Genomic DNA, 18772 nt, shown 5'->3' with positions numbered 1-18772 from the left:
ATTTTCACAATCTACAAAGACTATATAGTGCAGTACCCAGCCTCATCTTGTGTGTGACACTGAACAACAGATATTAGCCACATCCACCCTGAGTCTCAGTGCTTCATAAGTGCTTTCCATGACAGCCAATGGGACCAGCAGTGATTGTTCTAATGTCTCTTTCACTTTTGGATTGATACCTAGCTCGGTGACAAACAGCCACATACCCTCATCCTTCCCAATGCTTCACTTAGAAATGGGATGCAAACATTTCATGCTACTTAGCAAAGTCCTTTTTCTAAGTCATTTAACTTCAAGACAGCTCTAACCAGCAGCAGCATTTTTTGACCTTTAAGCAGGCCAAGAATATAAGGCAAAGCTGAGGAATAAGATATGCACAGCAGACATCACTGTGAATGACAAGGCCTGTCCTCATGATATACGTATCTTCTTCAGAGTTATTGATTGTACCCAAAGCTTATAAATCTTGTGTAGAAACTATGGGTGCCTCTGCATCTAACAAATCATTGTCAGTGTCTGTTTGCCAATTCCTACACTTTATACAATGACAAACACTGGTAAACCATCATATCACCATCTCTGTTAAATATGACAGTCTATGAGAAATGAGCGTGTCTCAAGTTCATGCTGTCATTCTTCATTATAGAACTGATTTCCATGCTTTCTAGTTATGAAAAATGAATTATAATAAATTATGCTTTTTAGTGAGATCTTTCATGTGAATATTTAAAAGCCAAGTGTCAAGTGGATAAAATATTTGCTCAGCCAACTAGATGCCTAGATGGTTCTCCTTTAAGAGTGTTCACAGGTCCAGATTCTAGAAGGTCAAACAGGTGAGTATCATTGAGCACAGGTACAGGGAGCCACAGCCTGCCTGCTGGCCTGCCTCCACTAAAAAGTGGAGAGCCTTCCCTGAACCCCAGTATCTTTCCCAGGGAGATACTTCCAAATTTTAATATGCAAGAAGAAGGGAAATTTGACCCATGGGTATCTCTTGAACTGTTGACACCTAATTGCAGACATCAACATCTGATAATTACTAAAATCGTAAATCATACAACATGTGACCCCTTGTCTAGGTGATTCCTATGCAGGCTTCTCCTGGGGTTAGCTGTTTACAAGTCATTCAGCTTGGATTAAGATAATTATTAGAGACATGGAAATTATAAAAAATAAACAAGCAAACAATAAGATTATATGAGATGAAGTAGTTGGAAGGCAATACTGGAGGTGGGACTCTCTGTATTTGAAGGAAATTGAAATGTTGGATACACAATCAGGGGACTCAAGAAAAGAGATACCTCAAAAGTGCTGCATCTGCTGGAGCTGGCCAATGGTTTGAAACATAACTATGTAATAGTTTCCAAATAGTTAATGCAAATTAACACCAGATTTACTCCAGCTTAAAAGAGTCCATGCAGATGTCGCCCACACTGAAAGGGTCTGTCAGCCCAGGAAAGGGGCCATTCCTCTTCAGTACTGTGACCATGTCCTTTAGAAAGGAAAACTGTTAGTGTTTTCAGAAGGCTTCTTTTCAACAACACAGAGTGGCAGAAGAGGTAAGCCTTTAGTCAGAAATGTTTTGCATATCAACACTTTATAGAAGAACTTTAAACATGAGGTTAAATTCTTTTTAATGATTCTCTTTTGGTGGGCAGTCCCCACATCTCTTTAGTTTTATATTTTTCAGGAAGGAAACTCATGGTCAAATGTATGTCCTGTGTAAGTCCTGAGGGTCAAATCACTTTCTAGGATCCAATCAATATGGAGTAATCATACGATCTGTTTTAAAAAGGGGACTAGACATGGTGGCATACAACTTTGATCATGCTAGCACTTAGAAGGCAAAGGCAGGTGGTAGATCTCTCCAAGTTCAAGGCCAGCTTACTCTGTATACTAAGACTCTGCTTCAAAGTGGGAGTCAATGACATGAAAAAATGGCCCTTTATGTAAAGGCACTTGCTGCTGCTGCGGCTTGTGACCCGAATTCTAACTGGGAATCCTACACAGTGAAGGAGAAAAATGACTCCTCCAAGGTCTCCTTTATCCTCCATGTCTGTGCTGTAGAACACATGCCTCCCTGGCCATAAATGCTAAAAAAAGAAAATAGTAGATTTTTAAGAGGTTTATATATTCTTTATGTGTATGACTGGTTTGCCTGCCTGTGTGTCTGTGTATCACAAGTGTTCAGTGCTTGAGGAGGCCAGAAGAGGGCATTAAAGATGTGAGCTGGAGTGACTATGCTTGGATCTGAACCTGAGTCCTCTGCAAGATCAGCCAGTGCTCTTAACCACTGACCCCCTTCCCCCATTCTTGCCAGAGATTCCAGAAGTGTTTAAACATAAGTCTTTGGCTCTAGTCTGGGCAGAGGTTAGAGATGCTACAAAGATGCTGGATTTGCATATCTTCTAAATCAACACCCTTACGTGGAGACTATGTGAGGGTATGGCAGAAAAATCCAGTCTAGACACTAAAGTCTTCCAGGGAATCAGCTTCAGGATTAGATTCTGGTCAGAAGAATGAAATCTACTTCTGGCTCTGGGTGGCGACACTACATTCTGATCCACCCCCAAGATTAAGACATTACTTTCTGTTGTCTTCCCCAACAGCCATGAAACCAACCCAAGAGTTAATTGAGCTGGGTCTATCAATTGCTGAAGCAGACTTCATTTAAGGAACAGTCAAGAACACAGAACCGGACACAAAGAAGAGACCTCCATAGTGCAGGAACCTCCCTAAAGTGAACAGAGAGCAGAATGCAGGTTCTTTATCACCGGGAAGGGAGCACCAACAAGCACAGAACTCATGTGTTACATTGGGTGGGGGCCAGCCTGAGCCAGATACCAGGCTATACTGGAGCATGGAACAGATCTGCAGTGGTCACCACTCTTCTGTACTGTTCTTTTTGGTAGAATGTTTATTATACATATACATAGGCAATTGATTCCTGACTTTGAGAAGACCCAGGATATCTATTGGTTTAGTCTAGCTCTCACTCAATAATAAAAACTACCCCGAATCTCATAGACTTAAAGTAAGATACTTCTCCATTGGCATGCCAGTTCCTAATCCTGTCCTTGCTCAGGGACCCAGTCTTATCCAACAACCATGACAACAGACTACGACTAGATTCTTGAAGTTTCCATCCCAAAGGATCTGAGACGATCAGCAAAGCTAGTCATGCCTCTCTACTTGGTCACTCAGGAGCAGTGGACCTGGGGTCCTGATGGGGGCAGCATTAATGATCTCTATACACTGAAAGACTTAGGTAAAACCTGCCTCACTCTAAGGCATTCACCATGGTTGAGGGACAGGCACACCTCTGTGTAGTACATACCTCTGTGTAGTACACATGATCTGAGTTCTACAGGAGTCCTCAGAGGACAGGGGAGAGGATATGTCCCTCTGTTTCCTCCTCACTGGGCTCTTCTTTTCAGAGACCCCAATTCTGGAAGTCCACGCCGACATTTTACATTTTAGATGAGAATTTAAGTAACAGCACCAGAGAATCAACCTTAAATACTAGCATGTTACTGTGATAAAATGTCAGTGTCCTGTTTCTAAGGACTGTTCTTTAAAAACAAAAAACATAAAAAGGTAGCAAGTGACTCAACCATGGGCATTTTCAACTCATTTGATGTGACAATACTTAGAGAAGGCCAACTAAGTGATTTCAGATGTAATAAAAGCTCTGAGCTTTTTTTTTGAACATTCAAGGGTGCTTTGGGATGAAGTGATTTTGTGTTTGGATGAGTGAGAGGCTTCTGAACTGCTTCTCTCTCTCTCTCTCTCTCTCTCTCTCTCTCTCTCTCTCTCTCTCTCTCTCTCTCAGACAGGGTTTCTCTGTGTAGCTTTGTGCCTTTCCTGGAACTCACTCTGTAGCCCAGGCTGGCCTCAAACTCACAGAGATCCACCTGCCTCCCGAGTGGCTCTGAACCACTTCTCTTTACTGATGGTGGTGGTGTGACTAAGAATGTACCCTAGGCTCATATATTTGAATGTTTAGCCATCAGGGAGTAGAGCTGTTTGGATGGCTTACAAGGACCAGGAGGTACAGCCTTGTTGGAGTAACTACCGCCTTGTTGTAGGAAGTGTGTCACTAGGGGCAGGCTTTGAGATTTCAAAAGCTCATGCCAGGCCCACCTGCTCTCTCTCTCTTCCTGTTTCCTGTAAATTAGGATGTAGACCTCTCGGCTATTTCTCATACAGCACTATGTCTGCCTGTCTACCAACATGCTTTGTGCCCTGACGATAAACCTCTGACACTAGAAGCTAGCCCTAATTAAATGCTGTCTTTTATAAGAGTTGCCTTTGTCATGGTGTCTTGTTGCAGCAACAGAACAATGGCTAAGATACTGATGTGACTTAAACAACATTCAAACAGGGGAGAGGACATGATGCTGAGCTGAGAGAACGTACACGTGCCAGTGGCTGCCATTCTTATCTCTGATACCAGCTGACTCTTCTGGTCCAGTCCATGTCCTAAAGGGACAAAGGCTATAAGGGACAAGTGACAGGAGAGAAGGCCTTGTGACTGGAGGTATATAATGATAAAAGAGTAGAAAGAGGAGGGGAGATTAGGCTGAGGGCAGGGTCTAGATGAGGTCTTCACCTGGCTAAGCTTTTCCTCTGTGCTCTTAGCCCCATGTCCCAGGACTGTCATGATTCCACAAGGCAGAGGCCGACATGTTTTGGGAGTCCATTTGGCTACACAAGGCTTTAAACAATCAGGGATATTTAAGATTAAATGCAGCATAAGGAGCATCTGCAGAGCGATTTGTCTCAATGCTTACCTTGGTAACTGAGTTTAAATCCTTGTCGGTTCTGTGAGTGGTCACTATAGAAGCGGATGAGGGTTTCATGTGTAGTGCTCAGCAGAGATGCAGGCAGGTCAGGGCCACTGAACTGGCCCATCATTGGACTGCTGTGGTAAGGTCCATTTTGGATCTCCAGGTAGTCATGGTTGGCTTCAGTTGAGAAATTCAGAAATTGGATATGCGCACCTATGAGAAAACATGGAATCTTCAGAAAGTTCACGATAATGTGTCCAAGATCATGGCTGATCAAAGGAATTACCACTTCATTCTATAAAAAAGAGGGGCATGGTGGAGGAAATGCCGTATCTTTGAAGAATACCTTGGCTTAGCTTAACTCTATGTGATCTTTGTCTGCAAAATTCATAACCACTAGTCAATTTCTGTGAAATATGACTACTGCCAGCACCATACCACAGAGAGGCACAGACATCATTTTTAGAATAGTAATTTAAGGATGTGTCACTCCAACAATGATTATAACCCAAACAGAAGGCTGGCATCATACATGATATCATTCACATGTTAATCATGATTTTAATCAAAGAAGTCAATACTAGATTAAAAATACAAAACAAACTTTGTAACATATTCTAGGGTCTTCAAGATGAACCATTAAGTGTGGTGGTATTGTGTCACCAAAATATTGTGTACCTTAATAAACTTACCTGGGGTCAGAGAACAGACAAGCCACTAGTTAGTCAGTGATAGCACACGCCTTTAATCCTAGCATTCCAGAGATAGAAATCCCTCTGGATCTCTGTGAGTTCAAGGCCACATTGGAAATAGCCAAGCGTGGTGACACACACCTTTAATCCCAGAAAGCCAGCCTTTAATCCCAGGGAGTGGTGGTAGAAAGTAGAAAGATATATAAGGCGTGAGGACCAGAAACTAGAGATTTTGGCTAGTTAGGCATTTGGCTGGTTAGGCATTTGGCTGGTTAAGCTTTCAGGCTATGGAGCAACACAGTTCAGCTGAGATACATTCTGGATGAGGACACAGAGGCTTCCAGTCTGAGGAAACAGGACCAGCTGAGGAACTGGTGAGGTGAGAAGCTGTGGCTTGTTCTGTCTCTCTGATATACCAGCATTGACCCCAATAACTGGCCTCGGGTTTAATTTTATTAATATGAACTTTTAAGATTCCTGCTACAATTAAGTAACAGTACTAGTTTCTAAACCTGATGAAATATAATCAATCTCTGAGATCCACATGGAAGGAGAGAACCAGCTCCTATAAACTGACCTCTGACCTCCACACATATATAGAGGCATGTGAGCACACACGTACATAGATACAAAAAACACACACACAAAAATGAATGTAATGATTTTTTTACAGGTTCATTCTTATATTAACTGGGTTATTATACTATTACATAAAAGATGTTTTAGATAAGCAGGGATTATATTTAATTGCATCACATGCAAAGCAAGTTACAGAGGCTCTCAAGAAACCCAGTCTGATAGAGGTCAATGTGACTCTCAGAATCAAGGCTAAGATCAAGATACAAAAGACTGGCTCAGCTCCGTGTACCAGGATATTGTTCTCATTGATTTGTGTGGACAAGCTATGGTCAATAATGTAGAAGAAAGCCCAAATCAAGACGTTTAGAGCCTTTTCTGTGGTGCATGGCCTTGGATGTTTGAATGCTGGCTCTAAACTGATTTTATTGTTTGAAAATTTAAAACAGAACCCCAATGACATTAGTCTTTGAATAAGTCCATGAATGAGCTTGGCTATGGAATCTAAACTCTGAATATTAATAATACAATAAAAATTACTTTCTCATTCTATTCCCCCTGTTCTCCTAAGGTGGTTCTCAAGAGCAAACCCAGGGGCTCCTACATGCTAGAACAGTGTTCTGTCATTGAGTTACATCCTAGTCCCTCCTGATTTTGATGGTAAAGAGTGAATTTTCATCGAACATATTATGTTAAAAAATTAAATCCAGTGCTTACATGAGCTATCCTAGCTAAGAGGAGATACAGAGAAAATAGCAGGTATCCAAGGAAGGGCGTTATAAAATGTCAGGTGAGTGAAGAACTAGAAAGAAGAGCTAAGGAAGGAATGGTGGGGAAGAAAGGACAAAATGAATTCATAAATTTAAAGTCTTACAAGGAAAACTTGCAGGAGAGACACCCATCAAACTATTGTCCTTCTAGTCGGCTTAGCAGAAGGCCAACTACCCTGTCAGAATCCCGTTTGCTAGCCTTTTTTCCCAAATCACTAAGTGGGGTGATGCTTACTGCCACTATAATTTTAGAGGTGAAGCACAGAGGCTCAGCAGTATCAGGTGCTATGTCCACTGTCACACTAGGAAGGTCACAGTGAGGTTTACCTTCAGCCCAGATTGACGCAATCCTTGTTTCCTGTGGATTATCGTGACATAAACTAGACCATAGCTAATGACCTCATGAATCAAGGACATTCTGCTACTTCTTGGAGAAAACTAGTTTGCATTAAATTCATTCAACTTGGTTCAAAAGAGGAAGAATGAGAGAGGAAGCAGACACGAAACTTTAGAAAGAGGCTGGAGGGACAAAAGTTAGATGAAAAAGAAATATCTCCAATCTGAAAGCCAACATTTGAAAATTTTCAAGTAGGTGGTGGCTTCATCTTACATCATCTTGGTGGATACACACTATCTTGTTGGGCGGCAGGTAAGGGATGCCTGATCTGCTGTTCTGGGTTACAACAATTCAGAGGAAATTCAAAGACGATAGCCATACCGAAAGCCAACTACATGGAAGACAGCCAACATCTAAACAGGAGAGGGTGGAGAAAAGGAGGCTTTCTTACTCCCATAGAATTAAACTTGAAAAGGAAGTAGGATCATGGCAATTATAGTATTGTGAGCAAAATTACCATTTTAAGAGGGATAAAGAATCCAGCCACACATCACATTACCTAATACCTATCAGCAAATGAAACTGAGCTTGGCTTTAATCTGGCTTAAAGTGGGATTGTATTGCTATCTAGTTTCTAACAAACTTCTTCCAGCTTGACATTACAGAGCCCAACTGAAGGGATTAGAACAAATGCAGCCTAGTCATCCTTTTATTATCTCACAGAATATTCTAAAACCCTATGAACATAGCAAGAAAAGCAATCGAAGACTCCATCTCTGCTGAAATTTACACAGCACACTTTCATCTGGTGGTAGTTATGCTTTGAAGATCAAGTGCCAGTGTGGAGTCCACTGCACAAAGGATTTGCCTTCCAACTCTGATGAAGCTTTAAATAGTAATGTGGTCCTGACTTTGCAGCCAAGTCCTCATTTTCAGCGGATGGAATTTATGAGTATTAACTTATCTCCTATGTGTATAGCAAACCATCTAAAAGACCCTTTATACTTTCCTCATGGTACCAGATGGTCCAAGCATTTTATAATTTTGGATGTCATTTTGTGAGATCATAGCACAGTGGTTTATAAAGAAAAGGATCATGATAAAACAGAAAGAAAAAACAAAACAAAAAAAACCAATAGAATAGCTGGATTACATTTCTCTTAACTGCACCTTTAGATGTATTTTAGAAAACAGACCTAAAGAGTCTAAGTAGATTCTAAGTAGATTCCACTTTACCAAGGCAGCACACACAGAGGCTAAAATCAGTGAAGAAAATAGCCCCAAAATGTGAAGACAGTGGCTGCTGAGACAGAGACCATTTAAATGATCCTTGATGCTTAGTCTAGGCCGGCCATGAAAGGTAGACAAGTAAAAAGTCTCTGATATAATGCTAACCTTTGAGTTTCTCGCAGGTTTATAAAAGTATCTTGAAGAACAGGAGAGAACTGCTAAGGAGTTTAAATGAAGAAACTGCAGGTAAGAAAAGGCACTCCAAGGAACAATGATTGTTGAATGAAAATCCTAGTGTTAGCATTGGACTCCCTTCCTATATGTTTTTGGCCAAGGAGACCCATAAGGCCTCATGAGCCATAAAGCTATTGCCATTGCTGCTAGTTGCATGTTAGAATTAGATGAGAAGCTGGTGTTGCTGAGGACCTTTGCATAGTTTAGCTTCAGGACATATGGGCAACAGAGTGTGACTTATCTGGAAACTCTCTCCTGCTGGCTAGCTTTCACAGTGCTGGAAAGTGCCACGTGAGATGCTGAGTGAGAAGTCTCACTAACTGTCTCACTTGGTTATAAGACTGCATGCTACAGCAGCAACACACTGTAAGTCAAGACCTGCCTTCTGGTGCATTCATGGCACAACTGTCATGGATATCAATTGCTTTCCAATCAAATTGAAGGTCTGATCCATAGGAGAGGATTTAGTTCAGGTACTGTAAGTCAAGCCTGGGAGGAAATAGGCTTCAGTGCAGAAGCAATTACTATTGTTCAATTAAATAGATGTGATTAGTCTATCAAGTTGCCTTCTAATCATTTGTGTTTGCACACAAGTTTACTATGCTGTCAGCTTCAATTATTTATGCAAGGGAACTCTTTTATGTAAGAAAAGATGTGCTAGACACACCTGTTCAAATTCCTGAGACTAAATGACTATTGATGAAATATAGCAGCCTGATAATCAGGCATCTATATGATCTAATCTTCCTACCCAAGGCTCAGAGAAAGATGCCCAGAAAGGAACAAAAAGATATAAGACCCAGAGAAAGGGGTAGATTGTTGTTCTCTAAATCAAAGCACATCTTGCTGGAGGGAGGTGCAAAGCTGTTTAAAACTTTTGAAGGAAATGGAATTTACATGGCTCTGGAAATAAATAAAACTCAGAAGTTTCAGGAAGTTCCTGAAATTACAAGATTCACAGGGACCCTCCACAAGATTATATATAAGCAGTAAGAACTGCTATGGACAGGAGGCCTCCAAGTGACTAAGCTGTTTGTACGTTGTACAGGGAACTTCTAGGACGCAGCCCTCAAGAGCTGTTGTTCTTGCTGCGGTGGGATTTTGGGTGAAGTAATTGCACTGAGACATTTATGCATCTGTACGTAACTCCTCAATCATACTCCCCAAAGTGACCCCAACAACTCTCTGATTCATTGTTAGATCTGAGTGAAATTGGTCCTTTGATCTACCATCAGTGCCCTATAGAGTTATGTCTTCCAAGGAAAAGTCACTCAACTCCTTGCCATGGCCTTTGTCCTTCACCCTGTCCTTTCCCACATGACTTCTTTATGGCTTCTGAAAACTACTGGGTCAAGACTCCACATGCTGGCCCTCTTGGGCTACCCTGGTAGGCCCTCTACTTACCATGTCTAGCTGACCAAATGTTGGCTGACAACATCCCTTGTCATATACCTGGCCAAGCCAGGCAGGGCCTTCATCCCACTGCATGGTCCCAGTGTTCTCTTATGAGGAAGTGGGCCAATTATGTCCTCCCTACAGCTTTCTTTCTACATGCTACTGTCATGGGGTATAGCTATTCACAGGAAATGCTTTGAAAACACCATGATCATAGGCAGAAGTTCTGTCCTGCCAGCAACTATCAAATATCCAGCAGCCACTACCCAAATTATGACACAAAAACTTATATTAATTATAAATGCTTGGCCAATGGCTCAGGCTTATTATTAACTAACTCTTACAACTTAAATTAACCCATTTTGATTTATCTATGTATTGTAACATGGCCCTGGCATTGCTGGTCTGTTGGCATGTTGCTCCTTGGGTGGCTGGCTGGCATCTCCCAGACTCTGCCCTTCTCCTATATCTCTGCTTGGATTTCATGCCTGGCTCTATCCTGCCTTACCATAGGCCAAAGTAGCTTTATTTATCAACCAATGAGAGCAACACATATTCACAGTGTACAGAAGGACATCTCACATCACATGACCTTCTAGGACAATGATTTATATATGGCTGTTGGTCATGCCTCATTGATATATCAAGTGTTTGGTATCTAGGTGTCCAGTTACTACTACCTAGGACTGCCACTGAGTCCCTCCCTTGGTGCACCTACAGTGTGGCTTTAGAGGGAAGAGAGGAGCTGGAAGCCCATAAAGTGGCTATAGTGAGAACAAAGGTACACGGTAGGTGAAGAGTAGCATGGAAGAAAATCAGAGACTTGTACAAAAGATCACATCCTTCTGAAGTCAAAGCAAAATAAGATTTTAGTGTTTGTAACAAAGTTACAAATTTTCTAAAGCAGAGAACCTGAAAGTCAACAGCTAAACACATCTTAAAATTTCACAAATAATAAACATAACATATAACTAAAAAGTTAATAAGATGCTGTATTTCCAAATTTATGTGTTATATTACATTTAGTATGTGTCCTAATATGGAATCCCTAAAATAATTTCCAGAATCACTACTCCTGAATGCCAGAACTGGACAAGAATAGGCAGAAACATGAATGAAAAGACAGGTGACTTAGGGATGCTATGTCATGGCATCATTCAGCTAATTAAATTTGTCCTGAAGAGAACCACCTGGCTGAATGGATGTTTTAGAATAACTTCGTGCTCTCAATGCTATTCTGTCAAAGCTCTACTTAAATCTGTAATCTACTTTCAATGAAAGACACAGTTAAGACAATGGATGGTCACACATCAGTCACTTGGGGAGACTCTGCTGGGTGGAATGATTCCCAGTTCACTCACCATAGCCAATGGGCAGTGATATCTTCCAGGTGCAGTCCAAGTTGTTGGGGTATGAGCCTGGGAACCCTGGGCTCAGGATCACTCCACTCATGCTAGTCAGCGTCCCCCCACAGGTGGCTGTTAAACAGAAGAGGACAGGAGTCTCCTAGAGTTTTGTGTTCAGCAAGGATCCCTAACCTAACACAGTTTAATGGACCACACTGGAAAAGAGAAAGCCCACAGGGTGGTACCTACGAATAGCCTTTCATGTAGAACATGGATGCTAGTTACCCAGGGGCCCAGCTTCCCTCTGCTCTGTGAGATACTTGGGAATAAAGATCCTTCTCCACTTGCCTTCTGGCACTATAGGCCCTTAGCAAAGGTCAGCTGGTTTAACAGTGTATTTCAAACAGGCATCAAGTTGACTTGGGCTTTATAGCTGTTGTTTGTGGTAGTACTGCTATCTGTCCATTGATGGTTCACTTGTGCTCCGACTGCGTGGAAACAAATGGGTACCATCCTGAAGCTCCACAGCAGTCAGTCATAAAGACTGTTACTCAGATGATTTCCACCCCCACCACCCCATGACAGATGGAACATGTCCATGGAATAAGACATTGGCCTGAAGGTTCACAGCTGGGAACCTCCACCCCTCTCTTCTCCAGGATGCTCCAGCTCTGTCTGGTTCTGGGGTCCCAGTGTCCTTTAGCAGCCCTGGCACTCAGAGTCCCTTCCTTTGGAGAATGTAACTCTCTGTAACCACTTATCTCAGAAAAGTCGTGTCATGAAGACAGAGAGTCTCTGTATTGTAATTATGTACACGCTGTGCTATTGTGTCTGATGTTCGCCAGTAAAAGAAACACAGCTGATTTTATAACAATGTAAACATCTGTTTACATTAGCCACAAGGCTGGTTCACCAGGAACCCTAGGGGTTGACCATTTGTGACGGGTTAAAGACACAATTTCATGTATTTTCATCTAATGAGGCAAATGATGTCATTTCTTATCTAGGGGACAATGTGAAAAAATTTCTCTTATTCTAAGCACTCAGTTCATGTTTTCAAAAACCTCTGCCAGAAAGCCCCGTGCATGTATACCGTAGGGTCTTTTAATTTCCAAATTATTTTCAATGATCCGGGTTAGATAACTTTACCCAACAAGGGCAGATTTCACATGAGACAATATGTAAAAGCCAACCCTGGTGACTGTGGTTAGTTGCTCAAGACAGGCCATTGCGACCCGGGTTTAAACATTCTGTCTATCCAAGAAATAACCTTGAACATTTAAAGGTACCTTCTTCTGCTATGAGTTATGATTCTAGACACCAGTGCAGATGAAATTGGCATGCCTGTAGCTTAGAGAGTAGCCCAGCAGGGAGCTGTCAGCAGATGAGAATCATGTGTGAAATGCAGGCTGCTTGGGTGTGGTGTCTGAGCCTGCACTGGGCTGGAGACATGCCAGTATGGGGGCTAAACCAAAGCACCTCTCCACATAGGACCCTCTAGCTGGAAGGAAGGTGGATGTGGTGTCCATCCTCAGGGAGGACAAATGGAAAATAGGAAATGGCTACAAAGTCAGGAAGATGAGTGTCCAATAATGGTTACATTTCTAAGAAGGCCCTTCTAATTTTAAGTATGACTGAAAAAAAATCTAGTGTCATGAAATATGGACATCTGTTATAGAATCTCCACCCCCTCAGAGGAAGATTGGCACAGTTATCATGAGCAGGAGCTGGCACAAAGCTGGAGTTACAGGTGCCATCCTCAATATTGTTATCCATCCTGAACACAGGCCAGGGACAGTGTGCTGGATCCCACAAACATCTAGATACTAGGCACAGGATGACTTCTTTGTGATGTGAGAGCTAGCAGCATAGGTCAGCCTTGTGTATATAAAAAGAACCAGGTGATGAGCCTCAAAGCAGAACTCCCTAAAGGTGTGACCACATCTACCTTGCTTTGAGTTACCCAGAGAGCCCCATTGCCAGCATGCTGTGTTTTAAAACTGTTTTATGCATATGGGTATTTTGGCCGTATACATGTCTTTGTAACACATATGTAGCTGATATGCCCTTAACCACTGAGCCATCTCTCCAGTCCCAGGCTTGCTATGCTCCCTAATGGCCAGAGGAAAGCTACTTCTTAGAGTTTCTGTGAACCCCTTTGCCCCTACCTTCTGCTCAGACCTTGCTCATGCCATCTCCTGCTTGGTAGGCAGCCTATGTTGAGACCTACCAGCAAATGCTGCCTTCAAAAGGACAGGTGATCCTTGCTACAGAATATCAGGGACTTGGCATTTTTTCTGGATTTATATATTTTGTGCAGGTTTTTCATGTTCTGGAACCAAATGATGAATTTTTATTTTATGACACAGGTCACATACTCTTGAGAACCCTGCAGTGCAAGAAGTCTCCAGTCCCACCTGCCCCAGTAAGAACTTTAACTCTGCTGGGGGCCCCCGGCAAGCTGCCTGGCCCCTCCAGGGCTTGATGGGATATTAAAAACAGTCAGCATTAGTTAAGCTCTGAGAACAGAGTCTGGTGCTCAGCGAGAAAGTGGCTTATGTACCTTGACTCCATTAGTTCTGCGATTATAAGGAATTAGGACATGAGGCTTCTAGGAAGCCAGTGAGTAAAATATTATCTCTCTACAGACTCCAGCTCCTGACTTTCTCAGCTCAGATAAATCTGGAGCTAACAGCTACAAAATGCTTTGATTTCTTATGTCAGTCTTCAAGGCTCATCGCAGTCATGTGTGAGTTTTGACAATGGGAGATCTCTCTGCACGCCTTGCCAAAAAATGTAGAAATTGATGCAACTTTAGTATTTGCTAATATAAAAACTCATTAGAGGACATGTAAAAGTCATATGTCTTGCTAATGTAAGTTAGTTATTCAAATTCAAATAAAACAATTTCTTATAAAGCACAGAGCAAACACAATGGCCCTCATCTGAATATGTATGCTGGGAGTCAATTCCACTTTAGAGCTGAAAGAATTGAAATTGCTTAATGTGGGAAAGCGGTAGTTCACAGGAAGATGAGTGGTCTGTGTAGAGAATCTACAGGCTCCTTGACATCCTTCAGCTTCTTCTTCCAGGCCAAGGCTGGGATACAAGCCTCTGCTTTACACAGGAGCTTTTTGTGTGGAAGGCATGTTAATAGAGAAATTTATGTTTGTGCGTCACAAGTAAAATACTGGCCTCTGAGGAAGAATGCTCCCTTGAAAGGGAAAATGATGGTGAATACAGATGGGAATTATTTCCTGAGCAAGGCCACTGTAGAGCATGGAGTTCTGTTTGCTCACCACATTTGGGGCCATACATTATCCTCTGTACGCAGTCAAGCCAGTTAAACTGTGTATTCCTCAAAATCATTGCATAGCTAACATTTGTTTGGGAAGCAGGGAAATCAGGACGCCAGTGAAGCATACAACAGTTATCATCATGTTGACCTCGTGGACCAACACACTATATGATCATGGTCAACAAAGTAAATCCTGAAACTGGGACCAGCCCAGAGGATCATATGCCACAACCTTAGAAGTTGCTTGATTTGTGGACATAGATGGTCCTTTCTCTTAACTCAGTCTCAGACAATAGGGGCTGCTTGAATGGGATGTGGGCATCAGAGATCTGAATGTGACGACAGCTGATCCCAGTGTGGGAGGACCCTGCAGACTCAGGAAGAGTCAGAGCGCCTCTGCTGCAGCAAGCCGGGTTCTTAGACAGCTATTGATATAGCTCTTATTCTGGAATGCCAGGCGGATAAACTGTGTGATGAGCCAGGCACGCCTGTTGTCAAAATGCTCTGAGTTGTGGGAGGATAAATGTAAATGATACTGATGGTATTAAACCGCATGAAGAGCCAGCTAGCCCAGGCACAAGGGGCAGAAACTGAGAGTAGGACTTGACAGGTAATGTTAAGGCTTACCCCAACTCAAGAGCACCCAATTCCCCTCCATACTATCTGACTGCAATGTGTGGAAAAAAATATCAAAAGTCATGTTTAAAAATCGCATGATAAACAACTTAAGGACATTTTAAATAATGACAAGCTCAGTGTGGCTGGATTTGTGGTTGGCCACAGGCTCCGTTATGCCAGTTGGTGAGTGACTGGAGGAGGTGGGGCTGGTTGGAAGGGTAAGCACAGTCTCTAGGATAAGGTCAAGAAAGGAAGCCAGGCACTGGTGATGTCTGCAGTGTGGTGATGTCACCTACAAACTCTGGGGAAGCTAATGCTATGGCTCTGGTCAGGGGCTGGATACCTTGTGACTTGCACTGGGATGCCTTGGACCTCAGGCATAGGTTCTTCCCACTCAACAGACAGTGGGTTGTCCATCACTGGGCCTTTCAATGTGGAATACAAACATGCCGGTTTCTAGAGATTCAATGATTTGCTTGTAATTCTGAGAGCTTTGCTTCTGCAAACATGCTTTTCCCGAGGCTAACAGCATGTTCAGAAATACCACTCAGGCTGTCAGAGTTGTTACCAACTTCCTTCATACATTAATAAATGGGGATTTTGGCATGGATTTGAACTGTTTGGCACCTTGAGCTAGGAGACTCAGAGCTTCCGTGTGTAGACTGATCCAAAGTCCCCCCAAAAGCTGAACTTCTGAATTCCCCACGGATGTGCTCATTGCATTCCTGTGACTTTACCCCATGTGACTGTGCTCTCTAATAATGTGTGCTTTGAGAGGGACAATGTGTGCTTTGAGTGGGACCTGGAAGGGCATAGGTTGAAGCAAGCTGGCTGGATGAGGATCACTCAGCAAGGCTATTGTAAGATGTACTTACCAATGCATAAGGGGGAAGGATAATTCCATCGACGGACAGTTCCCGGCATACAGGAAATATGTGAGCGGCCCTGTTGAAAAGAAAACCACCAAGCTTTTTTTCTTAACTTTAGCACAGTGTTTAGAGATGAACAATATGGGAACCTTTCTGTGGACCTTTAAAAACCGTGAATCTGACTATCGTTAATGAGTTCCATTTGGAAATATCAATCAATCAATCAATCAATTAACACAAATGTGATCCTTTTCATTAACAAACTCTTGACTGTCTAAAAAGGCGACATTTCTGTTGACTTTTTACCATGCACAAGAGTGGCAAGCAGAACCAGGCAAAGGTGGTCTTAGGATCCCAGCAAGAGCAACATCACAGTATTTGGCTCGTGAGGTGTGAGTGATTGTTGACAAATGGTATGGAGTGATAGGGTGGTGTGCTAGAATTTGCTGCCAGCCCATTTGGGGGCAACTTTCCTGACTTTGCACAAGCCACACATGTTCACTGTCAGTCTACCTTTGCAGTGTAACAGGCAGATCAGTAGACCCAGCTGGTCTACTGGGAAGCAGCTCATGGCTGCTACTTGTCTGTCCTGAAATGAATCCTCACAACTCAGGGTTTTGTGATCCCCCAAACAGTACCAGTACACCTTCCATTTTCAAAACGTGAACTTCCTCTTCTAAAGATCCAAACACCAGTGGAGAGATTTGTGAGGACGCTCTGTGCTGAACTCTCTAGACTATAACAGAAGGCTCCAGATCACTGGTTCTCAACCTTGCTAATGCTGAGATCTTTAATACAGTTCCTCATGGTGTGGTGACCCTGAGCCACAAAATTATTTTTGTTGCTACTTCATAACTATATTTTTCTACTGTTATGAACCATAATGTAATATCTGGTAAGCAGATGGCCTTAGGTGAGCCCTGTGAAAGGGTCTTTGACCCCAAAAGGGTCGAGACCTACAGGTTGAGACCCACTACTCTAGATGGCCCCTTAGAGGTATTCTATTTTTATTTTTCTTTCCTGTGACTCAGTGACAATCTCTGGCATCTCTTCTCACCTTGTACATTTCATCTACCACCTACAAGTGGCGCTGAGGTGACTGAGGAAAACTATACTGGAGTCCAGGGAAGCATAAATTTGCATTTATGGCCAATAAAGATAAGGTGGTTGATTTCCAAAGCTAATTATTCTGCCACAAAACTAATTTCTTTTCTCATTCTTCCTGGCATTTTAAAAATAGTTCTAAAGGAGGAATATGTTTGCTTCTTACATCTGGTCATCAAATGAATGCTAAGCCATTGTCTTTATTACAATGTTTGGTTTTGAGTCAAGGTTTTGTTCTGTTACCCCCTGGCCTCAAACTCACAATTCCTTTGCCATGGTCTCTCAAAGTGTTAGGATTAAAAGCATGCACTAGCACATTCAGCTGAAAAATATGTGTTTTTCAATAAGACAGTCTGATGCTAAAGTGAATGTGTTTATATATTCTGTGGCCCATTAAATTACATTTAATATATTTCTTCCTGAATTATGGTTAAGTATAAAGGGCAAAAGCCTTTAAAGATATTTATTGAAGATTGTCAGTAAAATGGTCACTTATTTCAAATCTAGAACATATTCTGCTATGGACAGTACCATAAACATTGTGGATGAGTGATTTCAAACAAAATTTGTATAATAGATAAAATACAGAATTGGATACTGGAGATTTTATCTTCAAGATTTTACTCAAAGTATAATTTTTGGATTTTTATGTTTTAAAAGAGCATGAAAACACATTTATGTTGTGTCGGTCTCAGAGGTCACTCAGATATTCAGGATTTATTGGCAGCACAACTGTGAATGTCTACCAGTTTCATTCTCTGTCATAGATGTCTCTGTGAGAACTGCATCAGGAGCAGAGCTTTGCAGGACAGTGTGTGATCTGTGTGTGCGAAGTAATTAGTGTGTTAGTCAAATTGTGTTAGCAATAAAAGCAGCTCAGCATCCACTTCTGTTCTTATGGATATTAACAAATTTCTCTGGCACCCCCACCCCCCCAAACTTTGGACTCAGTACTGTTCACAGTGAAGACAATGGCTTGGCTAACATTTGATGAGCAGGGCTCGGAAGCAATCTGATGTGTGTTCATAGGCTAGTGTATCTAGGAAGATGATCAACTCTGTGTTATAGGAAATCCCTGTTTGAAAGAGGATTTGCTCTCCAAGGTCTTAAACTATCACTTTGAAGAGGAAGCCAACAGAAGCTGCCAGAGTACATCTTCAACCCAGAAGAGCGTGGACATCAGAAGAGGACACAGTGCAGAAATGTACAGCTCACAGGAGAAAAGTAGACTAGATCTATTGTTATAACAAAAGCCAATGGAAAAGAGATGACACAGAAAGCATGTGGAAGTAGATCCGGAGGCTCTACATGTGGAACTCATGATATAGGACACAGAATTCTCTCTGTTGTAATAAGAGCAAGTACAATGCTCGTCTTGAAGAACCACCCTGATTAGTCTCCCCATGCCTGAGTAAGCACCTGTTTCTGTCACAGAGCTACAGAACTTTAAAAGGGAAACTCCATTTCTACAATCCTCGATGTGGGTGTGCAGAGTCCATATGGTTAATGCTGC

The 18772-nt window shown here is 42.2% G+C and overlaps 1 protein-coding gene across 2 annotated transcripts in view; it reads right to left on the bottom strand.

The window, feature by feature from the left end:
- Csmd1 (CUB and Sushi multiple domains 1) overlaps nucleotides 1-18772 on the bottom strand; it is a 1611441-nt gene that overhangs the window by 121150 nt on the left and 1471519 nt on the right. For both annotated transcript variants that reach the window (XM_042262873.2, XM_042262874.2), the window contains exons 39-41: nucleotides 16162-16231; nucleotides 11386-11502; nucleotides 4794-5003 (exon numbers count right to left, since the gene is read on the bottom strand). In XM_042262873.2, coding sequence (XP_042118807.2) covers nucleotides 4794-5003; nucleotides 11386-11502; nucleotides 16162-16231 — 397 coding nt within the window. The remainder of the gene's footprint in view (nucleotides 1-4793; nucleotides 5004-11385; nucleotides 11503-16161; nucleotides 16232-18772) is intronic.

Source organism: Peromyscus maniculatus, chromosome 17, assembly GCF_049852395.1.
Source record: "Peromyscus maniculatus bairdii isolate BWxNUB_F1_BW_parent chromosome 17, HU_Pman_BW_mat_3.1, whole genome shotgun sequence".
Classification (NCBI taxonomy): domain Eukaryota; kingdom Metazoa; phylum Chordata; class Mammalia; order Rodentia; family Cricetidae; genus Peromyscus; species Peromyscus maniculatus.
Note: the sequence above shows the minus strand (reverse complement) of the source record. Positions and strands in the feature narration are given on the sequence as shown.